This window comes from Grus americana, chromosome 6, assembly GCF_028858705.1.
Source record: "Grus americana isolate bGruAme1 chromosome 6, bGruAme1.mat, whole genome shotgun sequence".
NCBI classification, from domain to species: Eukaryota; Metazoa; Chordata; class Aves; order Gruiformes; family Gruidae; genus Grus; species Grus americana.
The window spans coordinates 22,738,433-22,764,758 of NC_072857.1; the positions used below are offsets into that span (position 1 = coordinate 22,738,433).

General features: G+C 35.7%; 1 protein-coding gene across 1 annotated transcript in view; it reads left to right on the forward strand.

Moving 5' to 3' along the window:
• Positions 1–25,565, forward strand: part of GAD1 (glutamate decarboxylase 1) — a 37,385-nt gene extending 11,820 nt beyond the window's left edge. The window contains exons 6-17 of the mRNA XM_054830715.1: positions 1,596–1,686; positions 6,322–6,434; positions 7,756–7,871; positions 7,975–8,054; positions 8,259–8,313; positions 9,389–9,505; positions 9,670–9,734; positions 12,345–12,423; positions 13,972–14,121; positions 16,351–16,458; positions 17,147–17,236; positions 18,864–25,565. Of these exons, the coding sequence (XP_054686690.1) occupies positions 1,596–1,686; positions 6,322–6,434; positions 7,756–7,871; positions 7,975–8,054; positions 8,259–8,313; positions 9,389–9,505; positions 9,670–9,734; positions 12,345–12,423; positions 13,972–14,121; positions 16,351–16,458; positions 17,147–17,236; positions 18,864–19,037 (1,238 nt within the window). The 3' untranslated portion in view covers positions 19,038–25,565. The remainder of the gene's footprint in view (positions 1–1,595; positions 1,687–6,321; positions 6,435–7,755; positions 7,872–7,974; positions 8,055–8,258; positions 8,314–9,388; positions 9,506–9,669; positions 9,735–12,344; positions 12,424–13,971; positions 14,122–16,350; positions 16,459–17,146; positions 17,237–18,863) is intronic.
• The last annotated feature ends 761 nt before the right edge of the window (positions 25,566–26,326 follow it).

Here is a 26,326-nt window from a genome sequence, read left to right on the forward strand (position 1 = left end):
GTCGTTATTCAGGTATTGATTGCGCCGGGACGTGCAACAATCTCTTCCCCCCACCCTCACCTCCCTTGGAGCTTTTGCGGGACCGGCAGGACCTGTCCCCGGGAGCTGAGATGCAGGCAGCCGATCAGACACAAGCTCTGTTCAAAGCAGCACCCGATGCAGCTTTAAAGAAGAGCTGCTAGGGCCGTGTGACGACCCAGGACACACGCTCTGGCTTCCCGGGCCCCAAGGGCTCACGTTCTCTCCCCAGGCGAAGCTCCCTTTAAAGCCAGCGGAGCTGAATCTGCAGCCCAGCTTCAGGAGAGTGCAGGCTCGGTGACAGCTTTGGGAGGTCAGCGAAATGTCTCTTAAAATAACTTCCCAAACTGTGTGTCATGGCAAGGGGAAGAAGTGCTGATTTGCAAAGCAAATAGCTAAACCATGGTGATATTTCTGGGCTTTAACCCTGAGCCGCTTGGCTCCCTGGGGCGGGAGCAGCCCCGTCGCTTCGCCTCAGTGTTCCCCCAATTTCCGCGGCAGCCTCCTCTTCAGGATGTGCCGAGACGCGGCACTGCCGGCAGGCTCACGCCTCCAAAAGGTTCCCGCTGACATCGCTCGGAGTAGAATCGCAAAGGTTTCATTTATTTCTTTATGTCAAAAGATGCTGATGTTCCCAGTGTTGAGCCAAACGCGACGTGACAGGGTCCCTCCGGGCGTCGAGTGCCGAACGGGCTGAGCTTTCCTCAGTGTGTTATCTGCGTGTCCTTTCCCACGACAGCAGAGATAAGGGTTAAATCATGACCCCTTCCCCCTCCCCTCAAAGTCCGTCATCATTTGTTAGGAATTTCATCTCTTCCTGCTAGAAAAGTAGACCCCCAATAGTCGGGCTTATTGCTTATAAAAGTTGTTAAAACAACTTTGGCTGAAATACAAGAATATGATTGACTTCGGTCTGACAGCAAAGCCTTTCTTTGAGGTGAATCCTAGCTTTTAAACCACGTGGGGGAAACGCCCGTGCGGAGGAGCTCTTGGGGGGCTCTCAGCGCCCCTTTGCAGCGGGTCCCGCCGCACTGGGGCATTTCCCGCAGAGACCCCGCGGAACGCTGCTCCCGTGGCCGTGCATCTCAGTAACTGGCTCCTCTGCACCCCTCCTCATTACAAGCGGACGAGCCATTCTGTCTTTCTCCATTCAAATGCAAATGACCCCAGCACCTGCAGGTTGTTGCTGCCAAGTACCACCAACCCACCCCGCCCCGAATTCACAGCGCAGCGGAGGTCGGGGGGGACGGCCCTGGAAGTCAGCTAGCCCGAGCCCTTACACAGGTTCTGGAGGTGTTTTACAGGCTCGATCGGCTCTGAGGTTCCCTCTTTTAATTTAAACGCTAATGATTCCACGTAGGAGCTGCCTCCAAAGCGGGTTTTTCAAGTTTGTAATAAGACATCCGTGAATGTTGCTTAACGGTCTCCACATAAGCAGGACTTGCTTTGAAAACTTAGCTGCAAGGGTGTTATGAGTGCAAAACTGTGATTTGTGTAAGAATAGTTGGACAGTTTCAAATTGAAACCTGAGAGATACCGGTGGAGTTGTTCTAAATTGCTCTCAATTCTTCTTCCAGGTCATCCTCGCTTTTTCAATCAGTTGTCCACAGGACTGGACATCATTGGCTTGGCTGGAGAGTGGCTGACATCAACTGCTAACACAAACATGTAAGCAGTGGCTTGTCATCAGGGTCTGTGACTGGTGCTTAGAGGGGCTGCCGTCTATCAAGTAGATGTATATTGTCATAGACATGAATAATTTTCTTCTTTAAATGCCGATTGCTGCCTCTTCAATAAAAGCATCTCATATTTTTCTTAATGTGACAGTAATACAGTGAAAATAGTTATATAAAGCTGAACAGTTTTACATTTCTGATAAATAGAAATGCAAATATCCCAGAGCTCATGGTAAGTAAAACATGCTGATTCTAATATAGCATGAAATTATTTTTCTTCTCTTGGACCAATCTTCTTTATCTTTTCCTTTTTTTTTTTTTTAAATTTATTTTAAGCTTTGTCTCTAGATTAATTCTGCAGCTATCCATATATTAACACTAGAATACAAAATATGTAAAACTTTGTTGTCTTGTCTCCTGTTGACTTCAGAGATAGCAGGCTTGAGGCACCACCTTCTCCTGTTCATGTGCTGGTAAAGAAGTGGCTTCTGGGTGTCTCTAAAATGACTAACAATGTAACATTGAAAATTAATTTTATGACAACGAAGGAATTGGTCTAAGGTTTATTAAAGTTGTGTGTAAATAAATAAATGGAAGTATTAAAAAAAGGTAAAATTTTACATCTAGAACATTCCAATGAGGAAACTTTTCCTAATTTTTCTTGACCTCAAAATTAATGAAAGCTAGATGTAAAATTAAGGTATTATGTTCAATTTTTGCAATAAAGAGTGTAATTAATGAAGAAAAAAACCCCAAAACAAACCACCAAACCAAAAAGCCTTCTAGCCATTTTTTATTTATATATTGATTTGTATATGCTCAAAAAAGTGATGGCAGCCCAAATACTTGGCAGGTAACAGACTGCCTTCTGTTTTTGTTTTAACTCAAAAGCTACCCCTGTTTTGGGTAGTTTGTTGCTAATTGGCAGAACACAGGAAATGTATCTGCAGATTAGAAAGTGAACAATATTTTCACTGGCCTATCCATGAGCAAATGGTTCATCAAGTATAGCTGATTACTAATAGCTCTGTGTAGATTACAAGCTGTGCCTGTTTTGTGACATTAGCAATAAAGAAAAATACATAAGATGCTCCAGCCAAAACCAGCCTGCTCTTTGCAATAATTGTCTTCTCAATTAATTCTCTGTTTGCTAAAAATTCGTATGAGATTCGTAAGAGACATTCAGATTTAAAAGCTGATTGGGAAGAAAACCCAGCAACATATATTTTAATCGTAAAACAAATATTGCAAAGTGCCTTCTTTTTTTCTTTTAAACACCTCAATTTAAAAATGAAAACAAATCTGATTACATTTCTAACAGAAAAAATTGCTTGAATATTGTTCCTCTGTGACAAAAACGTACTTCAGAGAGTGTCACTTTTCCTATTTTCCTTTGGCTAACTTTGTTATCCTGGCTTAGTTATCCTTTTATAATCAGTGAAATTGCACAAATATGATAGGACAGAATAGAATTCAGGTCTGTGGCAAACTGTGATAGTATTATGAAATATTGCCATCATTATTAAGAACATCGCACTCATTCAATTCTGAAAGAGTAACTCTTTTAAATGAGGTTGCTTTTGCCTTGGTTTTAAAAATAAATTATTAAATAGCTAGTTCTGTAAAGCTAGTTTCTGATCCATCTATGATCAAGATCATATCTTGAAAATACTTCTGCAAGCATGAAAATTGAGTATCTATTTGCTTGTATGAGGTTTAGCAGGTGCAAAATAATACATCACTCTCTTCTTTTTCAGCAAACCAAGGTCAAGATGATATGCTTTCAAATAACACAGTAGTTGCAAGGAAGGTTAAAGCAAGATGTTTGTAAAATAAAATTCAAAGAACTGACAGAGAAGGTTATTCAAAATAGCCAAATCATCTCTGTGAGCTCTGGGGAGCATACTATTTGTTTTGAGCAGTGTTCTGACCTTTACCTAGAAACCGTTCTAGTTCAGCTACGCAAGCGTGTAATGCACAAGCGGCAGTAACACTGGATTATTGTAGGGAATGCTTTCCATTTGCCTTTTTTTTCTTTTCCACCTATAAACAATACTTAAAATATTTGAGAACAATTACAAAATATGTGTTTTCTTCTACAAATGAGTTTTGAGTAATCAAAACATCTGTACTTTCTTAAAATTTTAAATTGTCATTAGGAAATGTTACTTAAATGTCACTGTGAAGGTAATATATTCAATTAAACGTAATAAGCTTCCCACATTGACTTGGAAATACTGTATCAATGTGCTATTCATAGCTCAATCGCTAATCATAAGACCTTCAGGGTAGAAATTTCAGAAGTTGCCATTATTCATCCAGCTCCAGGAATCTGTAGTGCAAGGCATTTGCTCACCATGCATCAGTCAGATGAAGTTAGAAAACAGTAGTATTATCTGGAAATTCTCTTTATGCCCACTGTTAGCTGAGACAAGAGAGTTATATTGGTATTTTCAGTATTATGCATTTGTGCTTATGAAAATGTAACATAGAAAAATGCTGTAAAATGCTTTATGTTTATTTTCAGAATGCTTTTTACATAGTGGCAAACAGGAGAACACATAGCTAGAATGATTTGGCCTGATAAAATGATTAGGCCGTTAGGTGAGAACAGAATTAAGCCAGTGCTGGCCACTACAAAAAAAACCCCATTCATTTATTCTGTTTCGTAAAGAGCTGAGACTCATGACTGTTTTAGTTAATTCACAGAAATACCTATAAAGGTTTAACTGTACAAAAAAATCTAACCAGCACTTTTTGTCAGGAGATTGGTTCTAAAGTCGAACAGTTCCTTCCAAGCCAAACACATTTTCTATGTTTAACTGAAATTTTCAAAGTCATTTCAGTATGAAACAAATAAGTGAACTTTAGCAAGATGTGATTTTTAAAATCTTAGCCATCATCTAATATAGCTGCATTGACCTTATCATTTATAATCATCTGCAGTCATCTTTTATTTCTTTGTCAGTCTTTGGAGACTCAGAAAATAATTACATAATAAAATAAATAAGTGTTATTTTATTTGGGTTTAAGTATATTCAGAAGTCCCCTTGTGAACACTGGATAATTTATATACAAAAAACTTGCCTAACATTATATATTTTTTTGTACAAGCCTTTAAGTCTTCTGGTAAATATGTAGGGATCAGTGTAAAACATCTCAGGACAAAATTAAAACTGCGTTTAAACTGATGGAAAAGATCACATTGACTTAAACATATCTTGTATTAGACTACAGTGATCTATACACTGCTGAGTTCGCGTTGACTTCATTTGGTCATTCTGCCTAAATAAAGATTGGAATGTATCCTAGACTTGTAGTGCTTAAAACAAAATCCCCAATGTTAGCAGATGCCAACTGGTTTATTAATTTTCTCTCTCAGTAAATATTGGCAGCACTCAACTTCAGATCAGTGTTCAACTGTCTGTCTCTGACAGTTCTAATGATAATAAAAGCGAAATAAGCACTATTTTGGCTTCTGAAAATAGCAATTACAATTAAATTACAAATGCTGTTTAATCTTAAGGAAATGTTTTAAAAATAGTGGTAGTGTTTCTCTGATGGACTAAGGACACATAAGGATTCTAGAAAACATTAATGTTTTAGCTAACCAGTGTAGCTGTAAATAAAAGACGAGCTTTTAGGATACACGTTCCCTTCTTCATACCACGTCTCCTTCAAGTTTGCCATACCTATTCTCAAAATGTCATTTTAGTATTAGAGAGACAACACATACATTTTGGCAAGATTATTCCAGTGGAAGGCATCAGTCAGAGCCAAAGTGTCAGGTTGTCATATTCTTAAAGATTCCTTGGGAAATCATAGGTTGACCATTTTTTGCAGCTTCCTTTTCCCCCCTCCTTTTTTACTTTTTTTTTTTCATACACAGTAAGCAGTGTTTGTTTACAGCAGTAGCAATTTATCCATGTACCTTGATCACCAAAAGTGGGTTGTATGGCTGTCACTTTCCATCCACATATCTGCTTGTGACATCAGGGCATACCAGACTATGCAATGTTTTTTGCCCTCATTAAGTGGATACAATAGTTGACTGCTAACTTGTTTTTTTGTAATTGGTAATTAGAAAATCATCGTTTATAATTACTCTCGACAGTTATTGATCACATGGTATTGTAGAAATAAGTTGTCCTTGGAGATCATCAACAGAATAAATCCACATAACTAATTGTATTTAGACTTTGAAGCCCTGGCTCAATACTTCTAATTATGGTTGTGTTTAGCTCAGTGAAGTTCACTGTTTTCATAAGGATTTGGCAATATGTTATTCCACAAGTGTGAAATTGGCACTTCAGAAACAAATATTTTACTGTACAAACTTGTACAGCAGTCAGCAGCACTATGATGGTGAGCGTTAGGTCTTATGTTGGTTACACAGAAAGTTGCAGAAGAGCTAATACTGCAGGTTTTATCAACCGATATCTCCAGTATTATCTTCCTTAGGATTTTTGCTTAGGTAAAGGTTGCAATATTAGAACCTCGATTTATAGGAGAACTTTTATGAATCTTAAGCATTTTCACAAAGAATCATAGACTGGGAATTTATTTTGTGTTTTTAGAATCTGTATTTGATCTTGTTTGGTTGGTTTTGTTTACTTTATCCATGCAGGTTTACCTATGAAATTGCCCCTGTTTTTGTCCTCATGGAACAAATAACACTTCGGAAGATGAGAGAGATTATTGGATGGTCAAACAAAGATGGAGATGGAATATTCTCACCTGGTGAGTTTTTCATCTCTGTTTTGGTGATTTGACTAAAACTTTAAAAGTTGAAATAAACATAAGCTGTGTCTGAATGCCCACAATATCTGCAACACAAAACAATGTGTCAGGTATTTAGAAGTAGGAATTTCCCCTCTGAAGTACATGCTTTGTTGAGGCATCCCACAAAAACGTTGGAGGAGGGGAACTCTTTGAATATGTCTATGTATCGTGGCTGGCCAACATTTTAAACCTGACTATGAGCTCTGATACATAGTTAGGCATGCTTTTTTTGTGCTCCATTTCTGGAGATGCTGAGCATGAGCTTTAGAGAATCACGTACTGATCTCTTTGATGGTCAGTGAGGATTTGGGCCCAGTCAGAAAAAGACTGTGACTGCCTGTCACTTTCTGGGACATATTATCTGGGACATAATCTGACTGGATTCACAAGTATGATTCTGAAGACCAAGACAAAGTGTCTTCCCATGAATGTGATATAAAGGCAGGCAGCAGTGGCATAAAAACTGGTAAACCATATGGAAATCCTGGACCCATGTGTGGCAGAACTCCAGATTTCTGGGTTTGTGGTGGGGGAACACCATCCTGTTTCAGAGGATGAAGGACAATTCCACCTCCTTTTGGAACAGCAGTAGAAAAATACAGATCCTTCTCAGTGTTCTGGTTGACGAAGAAATTTTAGAGAAATAAGTTATTGTAGACTTTATGGATAAGATTCAAATTACTAAATCTTGAGGTCTGCATCATAGAACTCAGCTAACTGTTCTGGGCTCTTTTTAGTAGTAAACCAAGAGAAATAGGTGCTTTCCCTCGACTCACATTCTTCAAAAGTATGTGTTAAAATAGATTAGCAGAATCATAGCCTGCAAAGTGCCTCTTTCCCTTAACTGACTATAAGGAAGCTTAGAATAACTAGCTCATCTGTAGAAATCTCCCTTTTAGGCATCTGCTTCTATATCTACAATGAGATGGGATAAATCCGTCCAGTACGCAACATTTCTTCAGTCTCAGACAATTTGATAAGTTCCTGTTATTCTTGCTAACAAGAACTTATCACGCAAAAGCAGCACAATGAAAGCTGAACTTTTTAGGGGTGTGTTACAAAATGTTCACAATTGAAAGAGATGATGGATAGGAAATTCTAACTATAAGTATGACTTTCTAGAGGGTCTGTCCCTACACTGTTTAGACAGTTTACTGACAGTTTATAGTTCGCTGCCACTTTCGCTACGTAATGCAAATGAGACTTGTATGTCTTTGGTCTAATAGGCTTTTTTTCTCATTATCGCTATTTTATTATTCATTCATTTATTCATTTACAGGAGGAGCTATCTCCAACATGTACAGCATAATGGCTGCACGGTACAAGTACTTCCCTGAAGTCAAAACCAAAGGCATGGCTGCAGTCCCTAAACTGGTTCTCTTTACCTCAGAACATGTGAGCTTAATATTCTGCTAATTCTTAATTTATTGATGTATGTTGTGAAGATGTTTCTTCACTAAACAACCACTCCATTAAATGTGCATACATTTTGCTGCAGAGTCACTACTCGATAAAGAAAGCTGGAGCTGCGCTTGGATTTGGAACAGACAATGTGATTTTGATAAAATGCAATGAAAGGTAGGATGAATGTTAAGGTTTTGATGTATTAAATGTGTTCATCTGTTAAATTTGTTGTATTGTGCTTAAGGACTGGTTCAGTACAGTGTGTCAAGTTGCTAATGGCCTGTTGAGAAAATCCTATTAAATTATTTCAACTGTAGCTAGTATTTCCATACACACTCTTTAATTTTCTTTGTCCTTCTGTTTTTACAATAATTACAGAGGCAAAATAATACCAGCTGATTTGGAGGCAAAAGTTTTGGAAGCAAAACAAAAGGTTTGTGTTTTTAAAAATTAGTACTTAAATGCTTAGCTTAGTAAAATTACCTCTTCCTTTGAAGGCTGAGGGTTAACATTAAAATAGGACATTATAATGCTATAAATGTTATAATAATATTTTCAGCTGCTTAATTATACATTCATGTATTGTTTAGGGAATTATCTGTATGTCTTGCTAAGGTTTCCATTTACTGTTTAAAACCAAAATATTTTTAACTCTTGAACCGCATATGTATTTTATGATATTCTGTTTGGAAATATATGGAAAAAAGAATGAAAACATGAAATTAATGTACTTTTATCCAAACTAAAGTTTAGCCAAAACCATCAAAAATTCTGTTGAAGTTTAGTCCTAAAAAATCTCATAGATTTCAAGGCTGCAGGGTTAGTAAATATGGCTAGTAAGTTCAATCTTTTGAGGCATTCATTGCTATTTCTTGAATCAATGCAATGAAAAATCCATTAATTTTGTATAAAACCACCAAAGTTAGAGCAGTCAAGATTATTAATTTTTTATTTCTTAACTTCATTACATTTGGGCATTCTATGAAAATGCAGTTCATATTTATTTCATCTAATTCAAAATTGTCTCACTTTGATCTGATAGTTCCACATTTATTGCTTTTATTTTGGATTGCTTTGTTCTGATTTGTTCTGTTCGGTAGTAGATAAAGACTAAAAAAACAACTTCAAGCCTTCAAATCACAACTTATAAATCACATTTAATTAATTTTCCTTTATACTGCTGTAGAAGTCTCTACTTGACTATTGCTAGTCTTCTACTAGAATGTTTGCATCTCCTCACTGAAAGAGATTAGATGAAATAATATTATTTACCTTTTGACTAGTAAATTTTGTGAAGTTACAGTAGAATAAAAACAGAGTTTGTTCTACCATATATACAATTTGTTAGTTTCTACTGTTGCTTATATGTACCTTTCACATGGGAAAAAAAAACATTTTTAGGCTAGAAAATGGGATAGCAACATTTCTAAAATGTTTTTCACTTTTTCTTTTTTTTCCCCCCTCAAAGAGGCTGGATTTTGTATTTAATATTTTTATTTTTATTATAGGGATGCATTCCTCTTTTTGTAAATGCAACTGCAGGCACAACAGTATACGGAGCCTTTGACCCAATACAGGAGATTGCAGATATATGTGAAAAATACAACCTCTGGCTCCATGTAGATGTAAGTAACTAAATGAAGTGCTATTATTCAGGCAAAAGAGGATTTTTGCTTACACATGTCTTGTCTTGAATTAAAATATTTACTAGATCTTGAGATCCTGAGTAAATTAAAATATGTTAGGCTTTTCCAAAACAATGAGTCTTTTTTTTTTCTATCTCTTCCAGGCTGCTTGGGGAGGTGGACTCTTAATGTCCCGAAAGCATCGTCATAAATTGAATGGAATAGAAAGGTACTACATGGTGCTTATTTGTAATACTGTTATTAAAGTACTTTCATCAGGTGCATGACACTTCACAAATTCATGAAAAGAGCAATTTTCTGCATTAAGGATTTTAAACGTTAAACAAAAGCAAGACAGGAAAGGTTCACACTAGGAAGATTGAAACAATACTACAGAAGGAAAACAGCGATGTACAGCTGAGTGAAAAGTAAGTTTTCAGCAGATGTGAAGGAGGACAAGGATATTGCTTGGCAAAAAGGGAGACTGTTCTATGCATAGCTTTGAGGGGATCATAAGTCTGGGTGAAGAAGGATTTAAGGAAAAAATGAAGTGAGAGTACTAGACTATCTCTGAAATGTAGGGCTTTGAGAATAGCAGTGAGAAATGAGGAATCCAGAGAAGATGTTTGATGCATGAGTATCTATGATGGGAAGCCATGACATGGTGGGAATTTGTAGAGATTATCTCCTGAAAGGTGTTTGCAGTTATTTCCAGAAAATAAAGAATATATGTGCTTCCTGAAAATGAGTGTTCTGTAAATGAGCATTTATAAATATATATTTACACTTGCTTTTCTGTTCCTTATTTATATATACAGACACATAAATATGTATTTGTATACAACAAAGAGAGGAACATATGGTAGAGACTGAACTAGGAGTAAGTTTTAGGGGCAAATTTCAGTACCTGTAAGGCTGGAAAGGACTAATTGCCGTGGTAGGAAAGGCCTGGTAGGAAAACCATGTGGACCCTTCTGTTGCAGGGACAGCAGTGTGTGGTGTGGCAGGAGTACCCTCAAGTAACAGAATCATATCAGTCTCTGCCCAATCCAATTTGCAAGTCACTCATGTTATGGCAACATGTCCAATACGAGGTCAGCATTGTAAAATAATTTCCTTAAGCAACACAGGTTTGGTCACAGTAGTTTGGCACACCTCTCTTGACCTGAGGTCAACCCAGAGGTGCTAATCAAGACCATAATCTTAAGAAAATAGAGAAAGTAGCAGGCCACAAAGCATGATATAATTTCTTTTCTAGTCAGCTGTATGTATCTCCAAACATGGGACGGGGCCCATGTGTACTGTGTAATTGCCTGTCACGGGCCCCAGCTGGGGTCTATTGCTAACACTTGGGCCAGATTCAGCCTGCCTGGAGACTTGGGCGTGTAAGGACTGGCTTGGTGCCGCCATACAGAGCTGGGATTGCCTCTGATAGGATAGCCTCCAGCTGGCTGGCTGTGCAGGGTAGAAAGTGACGTCTTCGTGTCAAAACAAACCAAATGCTTCTTGCGAAAATGACTTGAAATTGTCTTTGTTTGGAACCCTGAAAGTTAAATAAATGTGCTAAAACAAAACTATAGCACTCTCAAAAGGAAATGAGCTGTTACATAAATTTCTGCTGCTTGACTACTCCATCTGAACTACTAGTGAAGTTTTTTTTAAAAGATAATTGCCTCCTAAGTCTGAGCTATATACCCGCTCATTTGCAGCGCCTAAGCAGGAGTTTTTGAAGGGATGGTGAGCACCCCAGGTATAGCACAGGCTGCACTGTTCTTTTGGCTGAGGGATGCGATGGTCTAACCTAGCGCAGACAGGGGTTGGAATCGTATCTGGAATTTTTATGGAATTAGTGGTCCTCAGACTGGGGTGAAGAAGTCATCGTGTTGCTTAAAACAGAAGAACTGTAGGGGCGCGTGTGTTGCCTGAGAGCGGGGTGTAGAAGAAGAGGAAATATCTTTGAATTTTCCTTCAACCACATTGTAAAAACATACACATAGTCTGTGAAATATGATTATAGACTTTCCCTCTCTGGAACACACAGTGAATCAAGGGGACATTTGGTAATTAATTACTTAGGATGAAGAGGTCAATGGATGTGCAACGTTGGCACATTTATTTTAGCATTATCATTAATCTGTCTAGGATAATATGTTAAAAATACAGAACATCTCATCTGTTTGGCTAGTAAATTAGGTGATCTTGTATATCCACCTGTGCTTACACATAAAAAGTTTTAAGCTTTACATACAGAATGGTAGGATTGTGATGTTAAGTTTTATTGCCTTTTAATGGTCCATGGGCTTGACAAGCTAGTACAGAAAAGGCCTCTTGTGGCTCTAACTGGAAAAGCAGATAAGCATGTGGACTGTCTTTTCCCTTGCTTTCTACTTTTCCAGCAGTTGTTCAGTAAAGAATTGTATTCTCCCACAATTCACATTATTTCCTTAATTCTCTGACACCCTCCCCCAATCAGTACCTTGAATTGATATAACCTGTCAAACTGTTTTTGTTAGTTTTATCAGTGCTATTTCTAGAAGCAGAGTCTTCTGGGGATGAAGTTACTATATCAGCTAATCAGCATAGTCCAACACTAATTAGCTGGTATTAGTAATAATATAAACTAATCAGAAGTCTGACATTGCATTGTTAACATGCAAAAAATTCCTTTCCTGGACAGTATAGCTGGGAAAGAAGACACTTGAGACAGTAATACTCTCCGTAGTGAAATCATCATGGTCAAAACTCCATATGTTTCCAGCTGAATGCAGAAAACAAAGCTGACTGCTTCAGGTTAAGTTTCTGTTTTCGAGATCTGTCTGAATGTGTCATTTTTTTGCAGAGCCAACTCAGTCACTTGGAATCCACACAAGATGATGGGAGTGTTGTTACAATGTTCTGCCATTCTTGTCCGGGAGAAGGTCTGCCTTATATTTAATAATTAAGCAGTTAAAAAAAAAGAAAGAAAAGAAAAAGTAAATATCAAGCCCTACTTTGTAAGAGAGTAGTGCAAAATCCATTTAATTTCAAAACTTCTTTTGGACGGAATAATTGTGTGGATTTACGTTGTGTTCAGGAAGTTGTTTTATCTTTTGTGTGTGTGTAAAACTGTAGACAATATGGATCAGATCTTTAGCTGTTGAATGTTTGCATATTCTAATAACAACACTAGAGCCATGCTAATATACTTCATCTGAGCATCTGCCCTGTTGTTTCTATGATATCTGAACATAAACCCTTGATCATAGTAATCAGTCACAGTCTAAACTGTTTAAATAAAAAGCAACTTTTTTACCTTACACAGTGATTTAAAAGTTTCTCAGTTTTGTTGAAAAGAAAGCATGCTGCTTTTATTATGACTCTATATGAAGAAAGCATGCTGCTTTTATTATGACTCTATATGTATTTTTAGGGCTTTCTTCTAGATTCTTCATTGTCATCAATAAAAGCAAGACCAATGTCTTAATTCGTCTAAGTAATATGTATTCTCCTTAGATGTTAACAAAAAACCAAAACAAAAGTTAAAAAAAAAAAAAGTCATGTCATCTGTGATCCTTGTGCATAGACAGAACTGGGATGTAGGAGTTCTGGGTTCCAGCCCTAGGTCTGCCATTGCTCTTTCAGGTGACCCATTTCTAAACTGAAGACTGCAGCATTTATTTCCTTTTATATAACACTTTGACATCTATTGGAGGGCAGCACTAGCCATTATTTAGTGGCATGCATGCTTATCATGCTAACTATTGCAGGATTTTGGTGACATTTTTTATTTTCTCAGTGAGAACTTTGATAGGTGTTTTTGTATTTATCAGACACGCCGGTGTCTTTGAGTTCTTCAAAGAACCACTAATAAACTCTAAAGAAGATGCAAACCATTTAAGAAATGTCACATGTAAGACTCCTGTGTAACATCCAGGAATTTGCTCCTTGTGTTTCCCTTGGAGATGTTTACCAGTAATCTGCCGGTTTCTGCTGGTCTGTGGCCCATATTTGTTTGTAAGCAAAAAATATCTAGTTTAGGTCATTTGTACTTATATTTATCATCAATGTTAAGTGTCAAATAGCTGGACAATATATGAAGTTGAAGCCTTCAATTACTTTTTTTTAAAATTTTTCTGTAGCTATTTGCTGCACTGAGAGACCACAGCCTCATTCTACCATGTAATTTAACACATCAAAAAATTTTTATATAGCCTTACAAAGTGAAGTGGACAAAGTTAGTATCAAGAATCCAAATTAATCTGAGAATTGTTTTTCAGGTGTGGGTGTGTAAAACCACATGACTACTCAGGGACTTCTAAGAGAACCACCTTAGGTTATGAAATTATTTTTGTGGCTCAGGTTTATGAAACATTGGCTCATTAGGGAACAAGTCTTCTGTATATATTTGAAATACATTTTTAATATATTATTAATGCATACAGTTTTATATGCACATATGCCATATAAGTACATGGATTTTATTACAGGGTATACTTCAAGGCTGCAATCAAATGTGTGCAGGCTATCTCTTCCAGCAAGACAAACAGTATGATGTATCTTATGACACGGGAGATAAGGCAATACAGTGTGGTCGACATGTGGACATCTTCAAATTCTGGTTGATGTGGAAGGCAAAGGTAAATAATAAAAGTTCAGCTGAAAAATCAGAAATGTATTTAATTTATAAGTCTCATGTAATGTAACACTTCTTTTTAACATAAATGTTTGTGTAATTACAATCTCTAAACACACAGGTATCTGAGTATTAAGTCAGAAAAGAGCCATTTGAATTGTAGTATAATGGTAGCCATCAATAAATTCAGCTGGAAATTAGAAGAAAGGTTTAAGTCACTAAGTGAGTCCTGCTGTAAAACCAGTGAGGGCAGGACACTGAAATACACTTTATATTTACATATTTATTTTATGACAGATTACTTACAGTAGTAGCAGAGTAGACTTGATGACTTACAAGGGTCCTTTGAGCATCATGTTTCAATGCATAGATTTTATAAGCAACTTTGAAAACAAAGCCTTTTTCTTAAGAAGCTTTGCCCAACTGATGATTTTACAGTTGATTCCCTGCTACTACTGTGGTATGCCTGGATGGCTGAATGTAAGCATGAGCTTATGTACAGGCTTATGTGTTTACAAGATAAGAGTCCATGTAGTCAAGAAGACACATTTCATTTTTATTTCTTTATGTGCAGTCATCTTATTACTATTCTTCTTGCTCTTCTGCTGACAAGATGGGAATTCAGTTGGGTAACCTGTCCACAGTCTAATCTCTTTTTACAAAACTGAGATTAAATCTAATGGCAAAATGTACAATCACAAAACAGTTTTCACTTTTGGGTGGGAATTAGACACCAATAGTAAATAACCTGTGATGATAAAAGGTGTTTTCATGCAGATTTCCTCAATATTGAAGACTGAGGGAAGAAAGTAACAGAACTTTAGATATACAATTACTTTTAAACAGATTGTAGAGTTGTCATTGTTTATTTTAAAAAGTACTTCAGAGGAAGAAACACAATATTTCAATGCAAAATACGTACAACAATTACTTTAGTAATCAGCATAGGTTTGATTACCAGGCTAAGTACATTTCAGTTCAGACTCAATTCTTCCTCCAAAATAAATCATTTTGGTACTGTAATCCAGTAACATGAAACTGCTTATGACACATTAGAAACTGTCTGTGACTAGCAACTTTGAAGTGTATTGTTTATGGTTCTAATTACCAAGTGCTGACTACAGACACCATTAAAGCATGGACTGAACATTTTTATAAATACCAGCCGAACACATTTTGTTAAAACTAGCATGCTGATTCTACCTCTGCTGTTACATTCACCTGTTAAACTGACCTCACTAAAGAAGGAGAGGACTTCACAATGGGAAAAAAAAGTGGGGAAAAAAAAAAGTCCAAAAATTAGTTACTTTGGATTTCTGTTTGGTCTTGAGAGAGATTCAGATTTCTTGGACCTGAGTTCTCTGAGGTACTGGCTAGAACCTGTTTCTAGCAGGTTGCATGATTATATTACAAAAATGTTAAGAAAAAATATTAGGAGCTATGGAAATTTTTCCTTCAGTATTAGCCACCATGAGTGATCATGCTCTTGTCCTCATAGTAGAAATATACAGCCTAGGCCCAGAAGTATTCTTCTGACTTTACCTTCAGTCATTTTATTTAGTACAGAGAACTTACCCCAATAATTTAAGAGTGTACTTGTCTTTCTTACTTCTTCATTCACGTGCAAAGTGTACTTCAAAAAACTCCCAACACTTTTTTTTTCTTATTTTATTTATTATCAACATTAATCTACTTTTTCTGGGATTACAATCTTTCAAAACAAATCAGATAGGACAAAAGATCAGTGGGTAGACAAACAACTTTTAACAAACATATTGCAAGCTTTTGCTTGCTGACTTTTTTAAATGCAAATTTCTAGCAAACTGTTCAGAGGAAATAAATTACTTTCCAACTCTCACCCTTTCAACTGAGCTCCCATTCCATGTTCCTAGTCTTTCAGCAAGAGCTGGGAAGCCAAGACTTAATATTCATAATATTTCTGGAAACAGGAAAAAAAAAGTGCTAAAAATAATCTATTAAAAATATCAAAAGCCCTTGTTATTATGATAATAAATTCTCTTAAAACAAGACCAAAACCAAATAGCGATTACAGTTAGACCACATTTAGCCACTTTTGTAGTGTTCATTAACTTTACTTTTAAATTACAAGAAATAATACTGCTAAATGTTTTCTGACTGAAAACATTTAAGAGTGAAGCCTATCTGAAAAGATGATTGCAATGGAGGAGGAAAAATGACCATATAATTAATACTTATTTTCTTTTTAAAACAGGGTACAGTAGGATTTGAAAATCAGGTCAACAAATGCCTGGAGCTGGCAGAATATCTCTACACTAAAATCAAAAACAGAGAAGAATTTGAAATGGTTTTTGAAGGGGAGGTAAGTTTTCTTCCATTTAGCCTGTGTGTAGGAGCCAAATCTGAATTTTGAAAACAGTCTTCACACTTCTCACAGTTCTTCAAACCAACTATGCAAAACTGCTTTTATTTTCTAAAGAACTGCATGACTATTGGCGTCTGGGCAGTCTTTTGGCCACATGCATGTCAGATTCATCTCTTCCTCTTCTGCAGAAGACTTCTCAGTTTAGGGCATGAAGACTATCTTAATACAATCCACTTATGCAGAGATTCCACATTATAACATACATAACTGAGAATCTGCTATTTTTCCTGTATGTTCAGTTGCTAGTGCCACTGCATAAGCTCTTGATTGACAGAATAACAAATATACTTTGTCTCTCCATTTACTAAGAAAAGAAAAATCGGGTTGCCCTAGCTGCGATCCTGGGAAACTGTTGCTCATAAAACTGCATGAAGGTGAAAAGCATTTGCACTTCATTAGCACCCTAAAACATTGTAAATGGGACAATATAGAGAGAATCTAAGACAGCAGATGCAACCAGTAGTACTATAATCCATTTATTTTGCTTTAACATGCAGAACTAGCAAAGTTAATACTATGTTTTGTATTTTACATCTGTGCTAAAATATGCTACTGACTAGCCTTTAGTGTGTAATCGATCTGTGTTATTTTGTTTATTGATGTATGTGTTTGGTTCTTTTTGCAGCCAGAGCATACAAATGTATGTTTTTGGTATATTCCGCCAAGTCTCCGGGGCATGCCAGACTGTGATGAGAGAAGAGAAAAGTTACATAGGGTATGTGGTTTTTGTTAAATGCAAAATTTTAGTCTACTTTTTCAACTCAAAGTATTCTGTTTATTAAAAATAATAAATACATGTGGTGACACATGTTCCAAATTCTGGGACACCAGCTCTCCAATTGCTTGTTATGACCTTGATATTTGTTTACCTTTGTCTCCTATTTATACTGAGGCTGAAGTGACATTTTCCCTACAGAATGAGATACAGAACATACTTAGTTATTCTTTGTTTTGTATCACTTCTGTGCTCCCAAAAATCTTAGGAATCTTTAAAAAGTAGCTAGGCACAAAGACATCCCAGTTCTGTTTGAATGGAACAGCATATCAGCAAGAGAAACAGAAGGGCAATTATTTGAAAATGCTGGGACAGGTAAAGGACATGGAAACCTTGAAGTCCTTCTCAGGTCTTTATTTTGATTTTAAATGTGCTTGGTTAGTCATGTATTACTGCATTTCAGTGAAAATGAATACCCTTTGGAGGACTTTGGGATAAATTTAGTTGAAGAAATAATAGAGGGAAGTGAACGCATCGTAGAGGTACCACCAGGAAAAGTATTGTGTTACTTGGGACTTGAGGGAACTGAAATACATTAATTTTAGTACCATTTTAGACAGACAGAAGTGGAATGAAATACATTCAGGAGACAAAAGAATGATTTTATAGTTGTCAAAATGAATTGCAATTTTTTATGTTTGGGAAGGGAGAAGAATGGGCAAACTTGGGAGGTTTTGTAGAGGATTTTGTGTCAGCATCACACTGAGGAAAGAGAACAGAAGAGAACAGAAATTCCTGGGTCAACCCAGTGACATGTTAGATAAAGAAAATGCCAAAAAAGAGAGAAAAGAGGAAGATAGATAAGACTGGTAAGAAGGATGAAATGTTTGGCTTGACCCTGTTAAATGTTAGAGGACATTGTAAAGCATCCTGCAAAACAGTGAAAGAGCCAGACATCTGACCCTGGCTGGCAGAGAGTAGAGCAGGAGAAAGGAGGTCTGTTTAGAAAAACTGGGTTCAGTCAATACCAAATATTAAGATTGTCAGAACATGATTCCTTGTAAATTAAAGTGAGGAAGCGAGGTTGTGGTAAATATACAGTATTGCAAAACTACTGGAAGGTTTCCATGGTTTATGCTAACACAAAATATTATTTATGACATAGATCTTGTTAAAAAATTTCCATCGTTGTTGTTCCCCCCCTGAAAATTACTTTGAGAATATTCTCACAGAAAACTTCTGTTACCTTCAAAATGTGATTCTGGAGTAGGTTTTCATAAAAAGACAGAAAACATTTCTTCATGATGAATCCTCAGCAGAAAGAAATGACATGTGTATTTAATATATAAAATTGTTACATAGTGAATACTTTATGATGCTATTAGACTATTAATCAAAAAGATGGACATTATTGTTGTCAATTTTCCTTTAAATATTGAATCCTACATATTTAGTTTTTCAAGCTTTTTCTGTTACAGATCTTTTTTATTAAAAACTAGTGCCTTTCTGATCTGACCATTTATTTTTCTCAAATTAAGAAGTGTGACATACAAAGAAAGGATATTTTTAAAAAAAAATCTCTTTTTTCTTCTTTTCTTTTTTTTTCTTTTTTTTTTAAATGATAAAGGTGGCACCGAAAATCAAAGCACTGATGATGGAGTCAGGTACTACCATGGTTGGATATCAGCCTCAGGGTGATAAAGTCAACTTCTTCCGAATGGTCATCTCAAACCCAGCAGCAACTAAGTCTGACATTGACTTCCTCATTGAGGAAATAGAGAGATTGGGGCAGGAGCTGTAGTACAGTGGTTGAATTATTTATTTCTCTAGTTCGCTGTTTTCCAGCACTGGCCATTTTTTTAACTGAGTTCTGCAGAACATGTTTTAAGGAAATTCTCTTTCTGTAGGTTTCAATCTCCTAAGACATCCTTAAACAAAACAACTATAGGCTACTGAAACATATATGTATTGGTAGATCATATTACTGAGGGAAAATGTATTATCTTGAAGTTGAAGTACTATTGACTCTTACATTGGTCTTGTTTGTTGTAGTCAGCAGGAAATTAATAAGTACTAAAATAGCAAATTAAGAACTCTGCACAGTATATATGTACAGTATAAATAAATATATAATTATATATATATACATACATATATATATATAAAGTGGTTATAAACTTAGATCTAAGCCACAGCATGTTTTCCACTTTAAGACAATTAACTTTTCCTTCAACAACTAATGATGTGGATAATGTGCTACAGATTTTTTCTGCCAGGTAAAAATAGACATATAGAAACATTTCTAAAATGTAGATTCTTAGGAGCTAAAGATAATGTATAACAGTATTAAATCTTATTGTTGGTGCTTCTCTCACGTACAAAACAGCAATCTCTAACAGCACCTTCGAGTAAAATAGTTGTATTTCCCCTTTAGTGTCACATCAGGGGATAATAGTAGCAGAGTCATTGTAACAGGTATATTATTGCTGTATTTTTAGAGGTTCATTTGTGTAGATTGTGTATATTATTGTTAAATGACTTTGTGTAAAAGGATTTAAATGTAATAGTTTTACAGCAAGATAACTGTTGAACTGTAGGTATATGAAATATTTGCTTATTTATATGCAGAGATTTACCATGCTGAAGAGTTGTCTTGTATTTTCTTCCATTTGTAATGTATCCTATTTATATATTATTGAGGTTCCAAATAATGTTTATGGTATTTTAGTGTCTTTGTGAGCCAAAGAAAAAATACAAAAATATTAGTTGACACTTTCATTTAAATCCTAGTGCCCTTAAAATAATAACTTACAGATAATTTTACTGAATATAAGGAATTCTAACATTGTGTATAGACTGTCCAATGATGAGATCCCTTTAATCTATTAGAATTTTCAGGTTTATTTATTGTAATGTCAGACTGTCTGTTCAGTGTTCTGAATGCTTTTCTAGTGAATATTGGTTGCTAACCAAGGCCCCTGTTCTTGAGTTGTATTTCAGGACTAATCTCTATGACCATTTAATCTGAATTCTGTGAGAAGATTCCTGAAGGTCTATAGCATTTCTGTGGGAGTTTTAAACAGCATCATTCTTTCAGTGAAATGGAATTCATTATGCCTTTGGAACTTATAAAATAAATAAAAACAAAAGTAATCTCAGAATCTTTAAATACAGCTGGCTTGTCATAACAATTTAAACTGGCTAGACTTCTTAAAGTATAGACACCAGAGTTATCCACAGCTTGTTCAGTTTTAATCATTAGATAATCAATACTACAGAGTGGAAAACTCCATACTGGAAGCAGAGTAGTGGAACAAAATGAAGATTCAATAATCCTCTGTCTACTGAGTTACTGTCATGGTGATAAATGGAATATGCTAATTTCAGATATTTTCATACATGATTCTATGGCTATCTTCTATGTAAATCAGTAATTAATTATTTTTTCTTTTCTTATTTTTTTTGTCCCCAAATCAGTAATAAAATTAAATTATTTTAGAAACATTCTGTGAAATGCAGACATGCTATGCAGTTTTCGCACCCTCTCTGACCCCCTTCAGTCTTGTGGAAGGACAACTACAGCCAGGAGAGATTTCCATCCTGCATGTCGTACAGGTTGTCTTCTGAGGATGCCGTCTCACATCTTTGACCTGGTCAGAGCAGGGAGAAGGAAGAATCTGTCATGGTAAATGCCATATCATATAGCACAGACTTTCCAACTTTTTATAGCACTATTGCTTATCCCTCTTCTGTAGCCTTCTGTAAAACTTTCTTGAAATTATTTGAGTTGAATCTAAAATTTATTATAAATTTGTCACTGTCTTTTAGATTTATGAGTATGATTTTCAAAATATTATCTACATCATTACTTTTATGCCATGAACCCCCCTGGTAATCTCACCAGTACAGTTTGTCTTTCATTAGGTTATTTTCCTCAAGACAGTGTGGTTGGTTTCTTGCCTTCTTGATCTTAAACCTCAGTCTTCCTTAATGATAACCCTGATACCTTACCATGTCTTTAACACTTAACATTTCTTGATGTAAACATCCATGCTGTATGACCTGAGGCCTGCAATACAGAAGTAGTCAGTGTGAACATTGACTTTAGTATCAACTTCCATAATATTAAATGCCATTCTTTAGAGATATCAGCTATTCATCAAAACTAGAGCGCCTCTCATTGGGAGCTCTTTTTAGAGTACAGAAATAAGTTTGTTCTGAAGAGGAAGTACATGTCATATTTTGATTCACAGGCTTCTGCCTGAAATCTGGTCTCTGTCACAGTTTTACTTTATTCAAAGGGCAGCTACAGAAGACTGAAAGATTTCTCTCAGTCCTTCTTGTTTATGAGAAACAATATGAACTAGTATGATCAATGCAAAGATGTATAACTGCTGGCCTAGCACCACTAAGGGATTTTACATCTTCTACACAAGCAGCACCATAGTCCTTGTGATTTCTTCAGCCAGTTCCTAGGTGGGAATTTCTGACTTCCTCCACCTCCCTCATCAAGATATTTCAGCAACAGTATTACTGAAACTCCCAATTAACCTGTAATCCTTTAACCTTAATATTTTAACCTCATGGACCTTGTATCCAGATCATCATCTCAATATTCTAATAATTATTTATTGTATTTGAAATTTTATATGTCCTAGAAGCATATAAACTAGGTAAAGAGAATCATCCTGATGTAACTGATCACGAAACTGTAAGACTGTAATATGGCTTACTGGCATTCATACAGGAAACCTTGGACAGTCCTGTGATGTAGTCAGAAATAGATTTAGATCTTTTCAGCACACATACAATGTTTTGCTCACTAAAATTTTTGCTTCATTTAACAGCGTACCTTGTGTTTTAGAGGTCAAAAGCATCGGAGTCCCTACCTGTTGCCATCAATCGTTTGCAGCTAGATAGGAATAAAGGAGCCACTCCTGCCTGTTTCAGAAGTGAGACAATTATCACAGAGGTGTTTTCTCTAAAGACAGGGGCTTAAAATTTATCTTCCTACCCTCTGCATTTTATCTTGCCTTTCTGCAATGTTGTGTCTTGACACAGATGATACCCACAATAAGATTTTTGCAAAACTTTTAGTTCTAATATCAGACTCTGGAGTGTATCCCTATTACATGCACCTGCTTCCACAGGCACAGGGTTTCTATTAATTTCCAACTTGGTTAGCTGATTTTAACAGAGCAGTTAACAGTCATCAGTGAGAAAGCTCATCTGTGTTTTCTTTTCAGTAGGTAATTTTCATCTGAGTAATATGTTACAGCTTCTCAGACAAAAGCTTACATGGAATTTTCCTGCTTCTTAATCCATACACTATTGACAGGAAGTATGGATATACAGAAGTGTTGACTAATTCAAAGCATTGTAATTCTAGGTGAGTAACTTAGGTTTTTTGAGGTTTAAAATATACTCTAAGGTAGCAACTTTGCCTTTAAAATAACATGGACAATCACTGTAATTTTGTGTGTGTGAATTCAGATCAAATAAATAATAGGCAAGATCTTAGCCGAACACGTAGCTGCAGTGCTTGTTAACTGATATAATTTATTTGGAAAAGACTGACCATTGAATAAAAATCAACAGCAGCTGTTGATTTTGAATGAGCAAAATTCTGATTGTATTATTAAAGGTACTTTTTAGAGAAGATAATTAGATTATACCATTCACAACAGACAGACGGAACCAGGGGCCTTGGGAATAACCCAGGATTTTAAAATCATCATTGACTTAGTTCATAATCTGTTTTTTGAATGGTGACAAATATGAGGAGATTTTTTAAACAGAATCTCTGTTTTGTGGTTTAAGAAATGTTGAAGTTATAAAGATATGCAATGCAGTTTTAATTTTTCAATAAAAGTCAATCTTAAAACTGTCTAATTTGTCTCATATAATTTTTGCAAGCTCTTTTGTTTCCTTAAGAATATGAGACAAAAGCCATTATCTCTCACATTAAAACCAGTAAGGCAAATGCTAAGGCTACTGTTTAGTTTTAATTGTGAATTAAATGTGAGCTTGTACCAACACAGAGTGAGGAAGAACCCCAAGCTCTGAACCTTGATCAGTTTGAATAGGGTTGTCAAGACATTAGTACTCAGTAGAAATGCTAAAAAATAGAGAATCTAAAAATCTTTCTGTGTGGTGTTTTGTGTGGTTTCTGAAATCCTCATCCAACTTATACAGAGGATCCAAGAAAGTGAACAGGGACTTTGGAATGAGTAAAAAGAGTAAGATGAAGCCCTTGTGCTAAAAGCCCTGCTATTTAATCTGTGGGTATATTTATAAAACTTATTTCTTGTAATGCAGGTCTTACTCTCAGGAAGATTTGAATACATGCTTAACTTTGCACACTTTGCAATGCCACAGGTTGATCTCAGTGTTTGTTTATTAAGCACATTTATGTCTGCACACAGTCAGAACTAGGATGTTTTTATGCAATAAAAAATCTGCTTGACTGAAAAAGTACTTTTCTGTATGAAAAAAAAATGCAGGACAGGACCAGGCCGAAAGGTGTTTTGAATAGTGGTATGTTTCAGCACTTCTGTGCTTGTCTGGCAAGAAATTATACAGAGATGGCAAGAAGAGCCCTCATGGTCATACAACAGCACGCTGCAGAATCAGTACTACAGGATATACTGGGTGCCCGATTGCAAAAACATTCAAAGTTTGCATAGCAGAAAATCTGTGAGTATTATCAGAGTTAGTTAGAACTGAGTTTCTTTGTTCAGCCACTTTTCTATTAAGCATTACAATGCACAGTCTTTTACAGTAAAAATGTTTCCTTGAAACACAAATAAATGAGATATTGGCAGCTTTATTTTGCGAGTAAAGTAAATATGTTTTGTATGAATAATTTTGTAAAGGTGTGCAAGGGAAGCCTAATCTTGCCACCACAGAAGTCGACGGGAGAATTGTTGCTGATTGCATGAATCTTTCTCATTCTTGGAATTGAAAGACCATTTCCTAATAAAACAACAGAATGAGACCCCGAAAGTCTGAAATACTGAAATTCTAATATTCTCTAAAAAAAAGGCTATGCATAATGCAGTAACATCAAACACATTCAATGTATCTCCTATAGAATCATAGATGTTTTAAAATACACCAGAAACTGCATTTGAGCATAAAATAGTTGAAATGTAAAATTTATAAGAATGCCATTTCAGGGAAATACTATTTTTTTCCTAATTGAACTTTAGTGAGGCATAATAATTACAAAATGCAAGTCTTTCCCTGTGTTAAATAGTATGAATTAAAGCTTTTGTGGCAAAGCTTTTAGCACATGATATATCTTTATTTATGCATGATATATACTTGATATATATCATGTATAACATGAAAAAGGTGATTAAAAATTCTGGATTCTAGACCACATTTTTGGGGCAACCTCCCATTCTATTATGGGAGTTAAATTTATTTTTTTTTTTTTTTTAGCATTCTTCAAGTAGGATGAGTTTTCTTAAGAACAGTTTTCTTTCCAGGTTAAATAATTTTGTGCAGCAAGCTACGCATGAGGAAAATACATGCTGCAAAGAAACTTAAATCCATTAGTGTAGCATGCAAATACCATACTGTAAAGCATTAAAATTATGGAAGATTATTGTATCATGTGTGAGTATTAAGGAATGTTCAGCTTACAGACTGTTCAGTAACACGTTAGGACCACAATAAGACCATTAGTAGTTAGGTACAGCTCACTGCAGTCAACAGAATTACATCTGCCTGAATTTCTTCTCTAGTGTTTTATAATTTGCAAATTGTGATGATTATACATTAGGGTGATGATACACGACTTGGGAATACTACTCGCTCAAGAACTGCAACTAAGCTAGTGAAGAGGAAATGAGAAGATGCAAGCATTGACTGAAAGCAAAGGTTAAAAGGAAGGATGGCTGCACAATATGGAAGGGTTTGGGCTTCATTAGAGCATTGGGAAGAATCAGACTTCTGGACAAAGCAGAATTAAAATTATGGTTAGAATAAAAGATAAGATGCAAGTAGAAGTTTTTAAGTAGACCTGGTAAATAAAGAAAAAAAATTTGGTTCTCTGTTTCAATAGATCTATCTACTGAGGAAAAATGGAGCATTGTTTAGTAATGATAACAGAACAATTTGAAGATAAAGTATTACACACCTTGATTTATTTCTGCTATTTATCAGGTAATCTCTTCAGCATCTGAATATAATTATTTTAGATTGGATAAGTCTACTGTATATGTGTATTTGTGAGTATTTATTTCTTGATATAAAACACAAGGAGGACACATGCATGTATGTACTTGGTGTGTATCAGAAAAAATGAAGTCTTGCATGATGTTGACCATTTGGTGTAGGACTTTTCAGGACATCTGCAAAGATTCTTGAAATATAACATTAAACAAGTATACCATAAAGGAAATAGTAAAATATTTTCCCTTACCTCTGAAAGTACATGTGTGTGTTGTGTATGTATATGAATGATGAAATCTCTATCATGTGAAATTCTTAAATTATGTACCTTTTAGCAGGATACCAGTCTAGTTCATCTGAGAACAGTTGGTTTGAGGCAGGAATTAATGTGTGAAAACTTTTGGCCTTGTTTTATGGGGGAAGGTGGTGTCCCACAACAGTGTGAGTAAAAATATGTAAGATCATTGCAGGTGATAGGAAATGGAGAAAAACTAAGTTTAACGTTTCAAGGAAGCCTAGAAAAATGTCACTACAAGCAAAATCAACAAATGTAAGTACAATTACTTTAACTTAGATTTACAGAAGTCTATCATCTGTGACCACAATGTAAGCTGATTTGAACCCGTATCTGCTTGGTGTGACATCAGCAAGAATTTGGATAATGCCAGTGTATAAAGCAAGCATATTTGCCTTTAAAAAAATAAAAACTTGAATGCTAACTTTAAACTGGACAGGTAAAAGTGTCTCTAAAAAGCAAAGTGAGAAAGGCATAAGACGTTTCTCATTCAGTGTCATGTTGGTCAGTGCTTTTTATGTCTTTAAAGATTGCACATATTATAAATTACATTCACAGTTCAACGTATTGCCTCATCAATTAGGACTTTCCATGGGCCCCAGCAAAAAAGGCCA